General features: G+C 42.7%; 1 protein-coding gene across 1 annotated transcript in view; it reads left to right on the top strand.

Moving 5' to 3' along the window:
* Positions 1-1,172: 1,172 nt before the first annotated feature.
* lamb1a (laminin, beta 1a) overlaps positions 1,173-13,356 on the top strand; it is a gene marked incomplete at both ends in the record, with an annotated part of 32,964 nt that continues 20,780 nt past the window's right edge. Inside the window, 9 exons of the mRNA XM_084451347.1 lie at positions 1,173-1,203; positions 1,677-1,849; positions 5,848-5,986; positions 7,636-7,709; positions 8,541-8,729; positions 8,929-8,992; positions 9,505-9,707; positions 11,375-11,495; positions 11,946-12,134. Coding sequence (XP_084307473.1) covers positions 1,173-1,203; positions 1,677-1,849; positions 5,848-5,986; positions 7,636-7,709; positions 8,541-8,729; positions 8,929-8,992; positions 9,505-9,707; positions 11,375-11,495; positions 11,946-12,134 — 1,183 coding nt within the window. The remainder of the gene's footprint in view (positions 1,204-1,676; positions 1,850-5,847; positions 5,987-7,635; positions 7,710-8,540; positions 8,730-8,928; positions 8,993-9,504; positions 9,708-11,374; positions 11,496-11,945; positions 12,135-13,356) is intronic.

Here is a 13,356-nt window from a genome sequence, read left to right as displayed (position 1 = left end):
TACTATACAGATTTCATAAGACGTGTACATGTTTGTGGATAGTAACCAATACAGTGAAATTTTGCAAAAGCAGAACTGACCGTTCCTGTAGTTAACCCTAGTCAATTTATTCTGGCCCGGTCCTTTCTTAATGCCAGTGGCCGATCATGGTCCTGGCCGTAGTGGTTTTGCCATCACGTCCTCAGGCTGGTCATCCCACTAAACCCCGGGAATGTGCTTCATTCTGGGTGTGGGGGACTCCCACCCTGCCCCCTGGACATGTACACAGACCCACAGACCACTGGAGTCTAATTGCTGGTCACTGGTCAGATGGATTGATAAGAGAAAATTCCACAAAAGCGTATATACTATATAGCTATATATAATTTTTCTTCTATCTTCTAAAAGCCTTGTTGGTACTGGTTTTAGTCTGTCAATGATTAGAACTGGCCTCAAAGCCATCCCATGTACAGTTTCTCTCTGAGGTGTTGTTTTAGGTTGTTTGTGATATACCTAATGGCTCCCAGACATTGTTTAGTTTTATCGCAGGTTCTATGTGTTCAGTCTTTGATGCAGCTCTATCATTACCCACACTGGAAAGCTGCAAAGAAAACGCTTCAATTTAGGATTCATTGGCCTCAATGACAGAGTGAAGATGAGGGAACATGCTCTTTGTGAGGGGGGAAATTCACTCTTCAGAGCTCTCTATACCAAACGTAACTTTAGGGCAGTAAATTAGAGGTGTCTTGTACCTCCATTTTACCTGTGCCTTAATGGGACATGGAGTAGCTTCCTGCCTAGTTGGTGGAATGTCCTTTGTTCTAGGAGATGAGGTGGGGGTTGGTATCTCGGCACCTTTTAAAATCTCATCAGATGTTTGCGTGTGCGCTTCAACTCTCTTTGGAATATGAGCAGAGTAGGTGACGCTGCCCACACAAATAGGACAAACAATCCGTCCAAGACGTGTAGGATAGTATAAGATTTAATTTAATGTAGGCGTTGACTCTGACTTGCTTGAGTGATCAGCTATAGCGGGATTTGAGGGAGGAAGCGCGATAGTCTTTGCGCATGCTTGACAAAGAGCAAGAGAAACAATTTTACGCTGTCCACAGAGGTTGCGGGCTTTTGGGAACAAAATCCAAAGGAGCCGCACGTAAGGACTCGCGATTGGAGAAGACAGAATATCAGCAGAAATGTTGATTTTCCACATAGTGGCCCTGCTATGTAAGTTTGTAATCAATTGTATTTATTGTTATAAAGTTAGTGATATAGGTCTGGGCTATAGCTACTGATGCATTTGAACACATTTCATGTTAATAATTGTATGACTATCCATGTTTTGCACTGATAAGTAGACTACAGTTTGGTTGCAGTGACGGAATCCTCTCTCACTTGTGACTGAACCTCTTGTTCCTGTTTCAAACATAAAATTGCATAGGCAGTTGTAGAACTTTAAAGCGCATGTGACATTGATATAAATCAAAGAGCTTTTTTCCTGGGAATTTGGGGTGTTGGTCCAGGCTTAGAGTCCAGTTACAAAACATTGATATAGCCTATATACGGTTGCCATAGATTGTATTAACTGGCCACCATGACTCAGTTTGACTATTTTAATTTCCAGGCTATATGTGTAGGCTATAATAATTTATTGAAACATAATTCTCCCAGTCGAAATTAATTACGTTATCTCCATTTAGCTGCAGGGGCGTGCGTCCTTGCCGAACTACCTGAATTCAGTGATGTGTGCACGGAAGGGAGTTGCTACCCCGCCACAGGAGACCTTCTCATCGGCAGAGCTCACCAACTGTCGACCACCTCGACATGCGGGCTTCAACGACCCGAACCGTTCTGCATCGTCAGTCACTTGCAGGTAAATTAATGCTAAGTGCTAAGAGTTTGTTGGCCTGGCAGTGACTATGTATTCCACATACGCTATGTTTTCAAAGAGTGTAAGTCTCACGCACAGTCTTATTATGCAGAGTTGTCCGTTATTAGTTCAGTGGCACCTTTGCGTAAACGTAGACCTGATAAGATTAGCCATACGCGGATTTGTGGTGCTACGAGGCTTTTTGAGTAACATATTCACGTCTTTAGAATTTAGAAGTCAGATAAGAATTATATCAATAGGCTATGTCTTGCATGCTTAGAATTGCAGAGGGTATGAGTCTGCTCCTACCTTGAAGTAGGCCTAGGATGTAGCTACACTGTGCGCAAAGGGTGGTCTTTTGTTGCCTGTGGGACTTGAATGCTACCCAAGATAGGCCGTCCAATTTAACTTAAAAGCAGGCTGTAAATTATAGGCTATTCAGCAGTAGCATTGTTTACTTTCCACTTTGGGAAATACACCTGACTTTCTTTTGATGGAGAATAAATGATATTTACTGTAAATGGAAAAGTCTCTATGGCCGTGGGCAACTTGGCATTCCGATTTTATTATAGCCTAACCATCGTTATTGTCAAGCTCGTGTCTGATGGAGATGGAAGTCGTGAATCGGACTTATTCCAACTATTCCCTCATGCGTTTATTTTCAAAACAAGGAGTTCCTTTGAGTCGTGTTTTCTTAAGCCCCTGCATTCTCACCGAGTGTAGGAGTGAGGGGTGAGGGTTGAGAGGATGCTTAGGGGAGAGAGCTGGCTTTCAGAATCGCACAACCCTCTGAGATGTCTAGACAACTTCCTGACACAGCTGCAAAAATCCCTGTATGAGCGTTGTTGTTTAGACTAACAACAGATGTCTGGAAGGTCTTCAAATTAATGAAAGTTGCTGGGCCAGCAACTTATGGGAGTTTATTGTTTGATGGTTGGAGAAACACAGTTTTAAACAAAAGTCATTGTGGATACTCTAAGCTCTTGGGATTCTCATAGTACTACAGGTCTATGCATTATTCATTTCCCCCCAAGTTCACTGAATTGTAAATGTAGCCTAATGGATTTGGTTGGCTTCCTGTCTCCTTCATTCAGTGTGTAATAAGCTGGGCCTTTGTCACGGAAAATGCCATCTGATATATTATGCCTTAGTTAATCTTCACCACAATATGTCTGTTAATACTTTAATATGAAGCCTTTGGCTTCGGTATGGAATGTTCATGAGCAGGCACAGGTTTTAGGGATTCAATCAAGTGTAGGCTAATGTAATCTAATCATTTAAATCTAATTTAAATCCCCACTGAGTCAGAGATTAATTTAATTGTGTTAAGGATAGAACTAAACAAGGTCCTGAAGATGTTTGAACAAATAAAAGAAAAAAATGTTATCCCTTCAAACTTCATTTAAAAGAGTAGTAAAGGGAAAATGCATGTTTAGCCCTGTTTTAAGGTTACTAATGATCATATACAATGGTTCAGATCAAAAAGTTGACAAAACTAGCACTTTTGAGAAAGTCTGATAATTGCTCTACCACCGTTTTGGTCATACAATGGATGTGGGTGGGCACCGTGAAACATCTTTCAAAAACATGTTAAACTCTCGATTTTACAAGACAAGAAGCTCACCGAGGGGGTAATTGGTGTCCGTTGGTGTTCTAACATCAAATTCGCCGCAAAGTATGAATCTTGTAGGGTTTTATTGATCATTTTATGAAATCCATTGACTTGTATTGAAGCGACCGTTGTAGATGTGTAGATCAATCCGCAGAGGGGATTCAGGAAGCGGAACTACTTACGGTAGCTATTGTTATTGTTTATGTTGCTAGGCTACCTAGTTTGCTGAAGTTTACACACGTATGTGCTGCGACTAAATAGTTCTATGCAAAATATTTTAAAAATCCTTTCCAGATGAACTAGAATCTTACTTTATGGCGAATTATATGTCAGAACGCCAACTAACACCTCGGTGAGTTTCTTGTCTTCGAAATTGAGAGTTTAACATGTTTTTTGAATTATTTTTCAAGGTGCCCAACCACATCCATTGTATGCCCAAAACGGTGGAAGAGCAATTATCAGACTTTCTCAAAAGTGCTAGTTTTGTCAACGTTTTGATCTGAACCATTGTATATGATCATAAGTAACCTTAAAACAGGGCTAAACATGCATTTTCCCTTTACTACTCCTTTAAGTTATTTAGGAATATGGATAGAACATTTTCCAGCCAGCTTTGCTGGGCCCTCCCTCTACAGCTTCTGGACTCCGGTTTCCAAGTGTGAATGCCTCTTTCAGCGAGTTATTGAAACGCTGAACGGCCTACGCATTGTAAATTGCCAGGTATAAGTTGCTGTCCTGTCAGACAGCGTTATGCGTGGGGTGTAGCAGCATATGCCTGATGCCCTGGCCTGGGTCCACCCATGCACCACACTGCAACAGTCCCGGCACCGGCACCTGTACCCTTCAGAAAATGAGTGGCCCTTTAATCCTTTTCATCCAAACAATTTAGCTGCCTATGATGTCCTGAGGAGGATGTGGGAGCTGATGGACAAAGTTAGGGAGCAGTGTTGGTATCAAGTACGTTATTTCGTGTGCTCTATTTTCCCCCGGTGATCGATGATCCTACCACCAAACACATAGTTAGGACACAAACAGGCTGAATCTTAAAATTAACTCATGGTATTGGTGTGATCGCTGGTATGTATGATTGGTTAGGCAAATAAAGGGAATTATTCGTTTTGGAATTATTTTGTGTTGTGTTTTTTATTGGGTCACCCTCAACCCTATGTTGGGTCCCTAAATTGGCCCTCAGTCATGTAAACTTTAAATATTCATTTGAATATGAGAGGTGTGAATGCAAGACTATTGACGACCACTTCAGCCAGACAATAAGTAGGCTACATGTGTGCTTCTGCTGACCTCATTCTAACTATAAGTGCCAGCAGTCGAAACTTCTTAGGTATGTTACAGCTAACTTGCACAGCGAAGTTAATACTAGCTGTGCAATAAAATCGATACAGCAAAACATCATAATATTTTTTTTACCAGATACTGTATACATTTTCTGCAGTACAGTACGATACATAAAATAGGCAACATTAAAATATTTAGACAAGTAAAATATACAGAACAAGGCAGGGAATTGATATAGATAAAATTAAGGACAGAATTCAGTCATAGATACATTATTCATGTTTTAAATGGATTTGAAATGTTCTTACATTCCCTCTGCCCTCAGGATCAACTTTAGGGAGCGGGGATGGAGTTGTACTTGCAGCTGTATTTGAAAATTCACAGTAAATTATGTAGATTACCGTAATGTATCACAATATGTATTGTATTGTATTGTATCGTATTGCAATGTATCGTGAGGTCCTTGCCAATAACCAGTTCTAGTTAATAGAATGAACAAAGCGAATGTAGATGTTGCGAAGGTAAACACGTGTTTGCATGTGGCACCTTAAACGTTGGACGTTGGAACATACAGAAAATCTGTTATCGTGGTCGTCCATTTCACAACACCAATGTAATGAGTAATCAGCCCATTTAAAATTCAGTAACTGTGACTGGGTTATACTAGTTACTCGCAACACTGCCAGTGACTCAGTTCGGGACAATGCCTATAGTGGGCTGGCCCCGCCGGGCCCAGCAAATAAGAAGCACAGGGTAATCTTCTGTACACACATGGGCACACACTCAGCCTCACATCTGGCAGCCAAATGAAGTCTCTGTTGTCGGCACCCTCAGATAAGTCTTCCCTGATGAAGTCAGGACGAGACAGGCCTCCCATTTAAAAGCCCTTTAGGTCCCATTTACCTTAGTCATTCCAGCGTAAAAGGTTCACACTTGTGATAAAAAGCCCTGTTATAATGACTCGCTAATCTGGGTTTTCAAAGACCCTCCTTATCTGTCCTTTGATTGGGGGAAATCAGTGTGGTATCCCAAGAGTTCCTCAGACATTTCTCTCTCTTTCTCTCTCACTCTTTTCCCACCCCCACGCCATCCTCAGGAGGAGAAGAAGTGCTTTGCGTGCGACTCCACCAGTCTCTACAAAAATCACGTCAACCACACCAACGGTCACCGGATTGAGAACGTTGTGACAACATTCGCCCACAACCGTCTCAAAACTTGGTGGCAGTCAGAGAATGGTGAGTTTTCTCATGGGAAAAAACCCCCCACTTGACTAGGCAAACAAGTTCAATCAAAGGTGACTCTCTCTTTCTTCCTACCCCCCTCCCTCATCCTTCAATCTGTTGGTAAATTCCCCTATAATTAAGGTTGGAGGGAGGTCTTCAAAGAGAATGGTCCAGTAATGGCTGACTGGTTGAGATGACGACATGTCTGTAAACTCTGGAATGACAGGATTAACCTCTTGGGAATGATTACCTAGGAGGTTCTAGGACTTGGCTTTGGCTTTATACCTGTCTAGACCATGTCATTATTGTTGTTAAGACAGTTAACAAGTTGTCAGTCAGTTAAGTAACATAAAGTTATGTGATGAGTGTAAAATGATTTTGTGTTAGTTTAGGGAGTAGGAATGTGATTGAATAGAAGTTTCAAATTTGAAAGGCAGAATCAACATTTTATTTCACTGGACCTTGAGAATTGTAGATGCCTGAACCATTGAAAACCGTACACAGCTTAGTTATGAAAATATCAAAATAACAAACTGTACCCATCCTTTTAACTGGTGTTATAGCTAACACCAGACTACACAGTAAAGATATGGTAGCCTATATTGTGTGTGTTTGGAAAAGATATAGGCCTGGGATTATGGGATGTGATGGGAATATTTTTCCAGAAGAGCGGAATGAGATTTGATGCTCACCAGTTAACAGTTTGGCAGCTCCAAAGATGGGCCTGGGCCTGGGAAAAGAGACATGGAATATTTCATTTACAATCCAGACATTACTACTGTAACTTGGCCCCATCCAACAAATGGCCTAGTAGGCACCCGTCCAAAGCCTGACTAATTCATGTAATCACATATGAATGGTTGCCTGGGAATAAGAAACTACTACTAGATTATCACAGACTGTATAAAGCTAGCTGTTGGAATCATTGTCTTTATAGGGGCCTGAAGTTTTTCTGGACCATGTAGGCAGACTAGAAAAGCTCTGGGCTCTTAAAGCCCAGAGTTTTTCCTGTTGAGGTCATATGGTCAAGAAAAACACCAGACACAGCTACTAAGCCATCTGTTTATGGTAGCTCATGTATGGATAGACAGCTATTGGGTAGCCTACAGATTTAAGGGTCCCTACTTGATGTGTAACCTTTATTACAACTCAGTCTCATACAATATACACTTGCTTACTGAATTTTACAGCTAAATTAGGCAATTTAACAGATGTTGTACCAGTAAAATGGAGGGGATTTGTAATGGTTCAGTGATCATCAGCTGCCTAACTGCCCTCTAGTTATGCATAAACCCCCCTCAGCAAAGAATAAGGATGCATGAATAAGTCAAACGCTGAATAATTATTTTGACATACTGAGGTACTGGAGATTTGTAATGTTTTCACTTTGGGTGACGTGGCTAAGTTTTGCGTGTAGAGTTAACCGTTCCAGCTCTTGTTTTGTTTGGCTCGATGAAAACCCAGCTCACTCATTGTTTTTTTTTCTCTCTCTCTCCTTCCTCTCTCTATCTGTTTCACCCTCTCTGATTTTTGGCTCTTTTTGGTAATTCAATCTGTCCCCATCCTCCCTTTCACCCTCTCTACTCTATCCTCTCTTCATTCCCTCTTCACCGGGTATTTCCTCTCTTTGTCCACCTCTCTCTCCCTCCCTCTGCCCTAAGGCCAAGAGAATGTGACCATCCAGCTGAACTTGGAGGCGGAGTTTCACTTCACCCACCTCATCATGACCTTTAAGGTAACCAATGAGAAGAGGAGGGGTCAGAGGCTCACAGTGGGGGGGTTTGGGTAGTGTAAGGGGATGCCGGGACCGTCTGCAGATTAAAGCTAGCCCCTGTGGGAGGTCTCATTCACACACACACACGCACACACACAAACACAATACACAGCAGAGTCGGAGGAATGTTGAACAGGCGGCCCACCCGTCTGGGGCTGTCTCTCTCTCTCTAGATCTGGGCTAAATCACTGTACTGGCAGTTCAGCTAATACTCCATGATCTGCATTTTCAGTAATTCTAGAGATTCAGCCAATATGAGGCCAGACCATGTGGCAAAAATGAACCACTTATACTTTAACAAATCTTTTCGGTATGATTCACTGCCAAGATTTCCCTGACATTACACTCAAGTTGCAAGTTATCTATTTTACAGCGACACACTTGATTTGTCCTGAAATTTTTGAAGAAAAAAACTTTTCATGCAGACCATATGTTACATTTAGTTGTGCTGTCAACAACAAAACATGTCACTGTTTCAACTTGGTAACTGTAGATCTAAAAAAATAAAATAAAAAAGAGATTACTACATGTAGCATTTACATTAATGATGGTGGTGTAGCTTCTCATTTGATCAGATTAAGCCACATCTGTATCTCTGCTGTAACATTACTCATATTATATTTGATTACGGCGGATTATGTAACATACTGTAGTAGTGGGACAGCTTCCAGGTTATTCAGCTTCCCAGACTAATTACACGTTGCCACCTCAGTGTGTGTGTGTGTTTGTGTGTGCCTGTGTGTGTGCACTGTATTACCCTGGTAACAAGAACGCTTTCCACCCCCACGACAGACCTTTCGGCCTGCTGCCATGGTAATTGAGCAGTCAGCTGACTTCGGAAAGACCTGGCAGGTGTACCGTTACTTCGCCTACGACTGCGAGTCGTCCTTCCCCGCCGTCTCCCACGGGCCCATGAAGAAAGTGGACGACGTCATCTGTGATACACGCTACTCTGACATCGAGCCGTCCACCGAGGGAGAGGTGTGTTTCTCCTGAGGACTAATGGGTAGTTCTCCCTGTAGTAGCACAGCTTACACTGGGAGTTGTCTTAAATACACAATTATTAACAATGCATTATGAAAAGCATTATGAAATATTAGTGAAGGCTAAGTTGCAGTCCCGTTGACTATTAACCCATCTATTTAAGTTTATTTTTATTATTATATTATTGTTTCTGTAGGTCATCTTCAGAGTTTTGGATCCTGCATTCCGCATTGAGGACCCCTACAGCCCCAGAATCCAGAGTGAGTTTTAATAATGATTGTATACATTAACATAATAGAAGCTCTCAGACATGTGATAGCCAAGAGTTACCAACTATTCTGTTACTACTACTACTACCACTACTACTACTACTACTACTACTACTGCTACTACTACTACTACTACTACTACTACTACTACTACGACTACTACTACCACTACTACTACTACTACTACTACTACTACTACTACTACCACTACTACTACTTCTACTACTACTACCACTACTACTACTACTACTACTACTACTACTACTACTACTACTACTACTACTACCACTACTACTACTACTACTACTACTACTGCTACTGCTACTGCTACTACTACTACTACTACTACTACTACCACTACCACCACTACTACTACTTCTACTACTACTACTACTACTACTACTACTACTACTACTACTACTAGAACATGTCCTCAAGTAAGGACTTCATGGCCAAGAAGCTATAAAGCTAGTAGCTAACTTAACACATCTGTGAACGTCCAGACATGCTGAAGATCACCAACTTGAGGGTGAAGTTCACCAGGCTCCACACGCTGGGAGACAACCTGCTGGACTCTCGTATGGAGATCAAGGAGAAGTACTACTACGCCGTCTACGACATGGTGGTCCGCGGCAACTGCTTCTGCTACGGACACGCCTCCGAGTGCGCCCCCGTGGACGGGACAGGAGATGCGATGGAGGGCATGGTGAGATGCATGTTGTGGGAAGCCTTATTGATCTCCCTGTTGATCCGAGTTTGAATGTGCGTTGTAGTATCTTGTCAGTATTTCCGCACAGTCACGGGAGGGGTCACGATAAACCTATAGGTCATCTTAACCTATAGGTCACCCTAAAACTATCCCACATCCCACAGCGATTATTATAAGGCCAGATACTGCAGTCATCTGAACCATAGTAACAATGGTCCATACAGTAACAATGGCCCATACTGTATACAGTATGGACCATTGTTACTATGGTTCAGATGGCTGCAGTATCTGGGCTTATAATAATCGCTGTGGGATGTGGGATTGTTTTTGGGTGATATTTTTGGATGCTATTGTAGAGGGTTTGCTTTTGAAAGAGTGTAGTCTGTTATGCATTACTGGATCCATGGAAGTTCTCCGAAGGACTTTGGACTTCCGAGCCCCTGTGCCTGTGGCTATCCTGCCAAAGGAATTTTTGTTGTTGATTGTCTCTTTGTTTTCTGTACAACATCAGGTCACCTCATGTGCGAAATGAGTGAATTGTGTATGTGTGTGTGTGTGTGTGTGTGTTTAGCTAAGAATGTAGTTCCTGTTTAGAGTGTGTTCTTCCATGTTTATGGTCAGTCTGTGGCCTAGACAGACTGCCTGTTTTTTTATCGCTGACCTATCAGCCTAGAAAGAGGATGAGGACACCATTGAAATGATGTCTCCTCTAGATGAGGTGAAATCCATTTAGAGACTAAATAGGCTGACTTAAGGCATAGAAATATAATTACAACACTTAATTCCACCATATACCATACCACTTTTCTGGAAATGTTTGTAGATATAAGAATGACATGATTGCTCATATAACCGTGCCAATCATGCACTTACAAACAAGTGGCATTTAACTTATGAGACATAAATATAACATTTACATGAAAACCTTATGCTTAATGGGTCATTTCAACTACCCAAGGCAGGACTTCAACATGATCTCCAAACTGTCCCTGTGTGTCAGTGTGTTGACATCGGTCCCCTCCATGTGACACAGAGCAGATGAGTACTATGTAAATATGTCCCGGCCATCTGGAAAGAGGATACTGGGACGACGAAGCCGGAGGAAAGAGCCGGAGGAAATCTCTTCTGTTCTCTGTAGTCTGTGGTCTCCCCCTGTTGTGAGAGTGAACTCTGAGGAGAAATTTACCTAAGCGAAGCTGACATCGGAACAGCAATGGGTGGAAAATAGTATGCTAGATCTGCAAAAGCTGCAGTTTCATATGAATTTAATTTGAGGTTTCCAAATATGCTGTTAAGGTCTTAGCTTGTCCCAAACAGACATAAGTTGATATGGTCGGTTTCACATATTATTTCATTTATGTGAATGAACCATGAAATACTTACTTATTCACAGCTCACAAGCTCTTAACAGCTAGTTACTCTCAGGGGTGTAGTGGTGACTAAAGAAGTGGGCATACTCTGACTATAGAAGTGCATATACTGTAGCAGAAATGTTTGTTTTTACATTAGTAGTGTTTAATGAAGTGGGTATGTTATGGTTCATGGAGAAATAAGTGCGTATACTTTTTATACCTCTATATACCCTTCACTACACCACTGGTTACTCTTAACAAAAGAGTGCCAAATGAATTTTTCCAACTCTGTTTTCCTGTGTCTTCCCTCAGGTTCACGGTCACTGCATGTGCAACCACAACACCGTGGGCCTGAACTGTGAAAGGTGTCAGGAATTCTACCACGACCTGCCCTGGAGACCGGCCGAGGGGCGCAACACCAACGCCTGCAAGAGTAAAACACATATATTAGTCTATTAGTCTTTAATTACATTGTATTTGGTTGGCTAATATATAAGAACAGTATTAGCACTCTGTCATGTAGTGATTCTTTGTGGCTCTGTAAACCACATACGATTGAAGGATACAAATGGCAGTTATTTGATGAAAAAATGTGTTCATGTGAATTCATGCTGCTTAATTTTTGATGAACTGATGACATAAATTATCAGTCTGACAATTTTGTTTGCTCATGATCCAACATGAGCCTACAGCATTTGTTTATCTTGCCGAGTGACTGACTGTGTCTACATCTGCCTTGAATAAATACTGTATATCAATGTGTCATCACATTCTCCCTCTCTCTCTCCCTCTCTCTCTCTCTCACGCTCCCCCCTTCTCCATCTCCACATCACATCTCTCCAACCCCCACCCCTCTCTCTGTCTCTCTCTCTCTCTCTCTCAGAGTGTAACTGTAACCAACACTCCAGCTCCTGCCACTTCGACATGGCGGTGTACCTGTCCACGGACAGTGTGAGTGGCGGCGTGTGTGAAGAGTGTCAGCACAACACCGCGGGTCACCACTGTGAGCAGTGCAAGCCCTTCTTCTTCCAGCATCCCGAGAGGGACATCCGCGACCCCAATATTTGCGAACGTAAGTGGGCCACACCTGCATCCCTACCCCTGGCCCTGATGCTGATGTTCCAGAGTGTAACAAGGACGAAGTCGTTAAGCCCAAATACCAACTTCTATGAAGGAAGGTATAAACCTTTCATTCATGCCAGCGGTGACGTATGGCCTGACCCTCAACATCTAGGAACATCTGGGAACATACACAGGCTGGAAAAGTGGACTGTACCGGCCTGTGTATGTTTCATATGCACAGTTTGCAGGTATAAACAATGTCCATACATAATACATTCACCACAACCAAAAAATTCTTCAGACTCACTTTTTTTTTATTATTAAATTTTTTTTTTCAAGTAAAAAGCATGGAGCAATCATGGACTGCACAATCCCCATTGCTATTCAATTGTAGCTCACCTCTCAACCTTGACCTACTGTATGACTTCAACATCTCTGATAATACATGGACCTGACCTGTGCCTCTATGACCTGAACTTTGAACCTGAAATGGCTGCCTTCTGCCCGTATCACCTGCTGTTACACACCAGGATGTTATACTTTCCGCGTCCGTGGGTACGCAAGGGTCCGCGTGAGGTCAATTTCACCATCAAAGGGTGTATGCGCTGACTCCGGGAAACATCTGCGCGTCTACAATTTTTTGTGCGACTTGTCTACTGCCGCCAATCTACTGTGCATGTGGTGTCTGCAGCTGTCCACGTACGCGTCCGCTCGGGACTGTGACCGAGGTTTTACACTCCTCCATCTCTCTCTGACCTCTTGACAACCCTCCGTGCCGTCTGCCTGCCTTGAGCACCTCATCCCCTTCCCTCACTCCTCATCCCCTTCCCTCACTCCTCCTCGACCCCCTCGGCTCCTCACTCCTTTTCTTTTTTAAATATCTTATTTATGTTTTCGGAAACACTCCGCCTGAAAGGGGGGTTTTCATAAGCATTCACGTCGCCCCCCCCCCCTCATCCGAGTCTTTGATCATGCCTCCATGGTGGAGAGGTGAGAAGGAACACCTGGACTTTGAAGCCGTTTGAAGCTTTTTCAGCTCCTACCCCCAAACTACGATGCAGGACCCTCCTCATATGTCATCACATAACCCCCCCCCCCTCCTCCTCCTCCTCCTCCTCCTCCAGACTTTCATGTATGAAAACCTGGGGTCATAAGGGGGTAGCTGGCTGTAATCAGCTGTGTGTGATGTGGTGTGAGTAATTGTTGCAGGGTGTGTGTGTGTACTGTATGAA

The sequence above is a fragment of the Borostomias antarcticus genome, assembly GCF_949987555.1.
Source record: "Borostomias antarcticus genome assembly, chromosome: 16".
Lineage (NCBI taxonomy): Eukaryota > Metazoa > Chordata > Actinopteri > Stomiiformes > Stomiidae > Borostomias > Borostomias antarcticus.
Note: the sequence above shows the minus strand (reverse complement) of the source record. Positions and strands in the feature narration are given on the sequence as shown.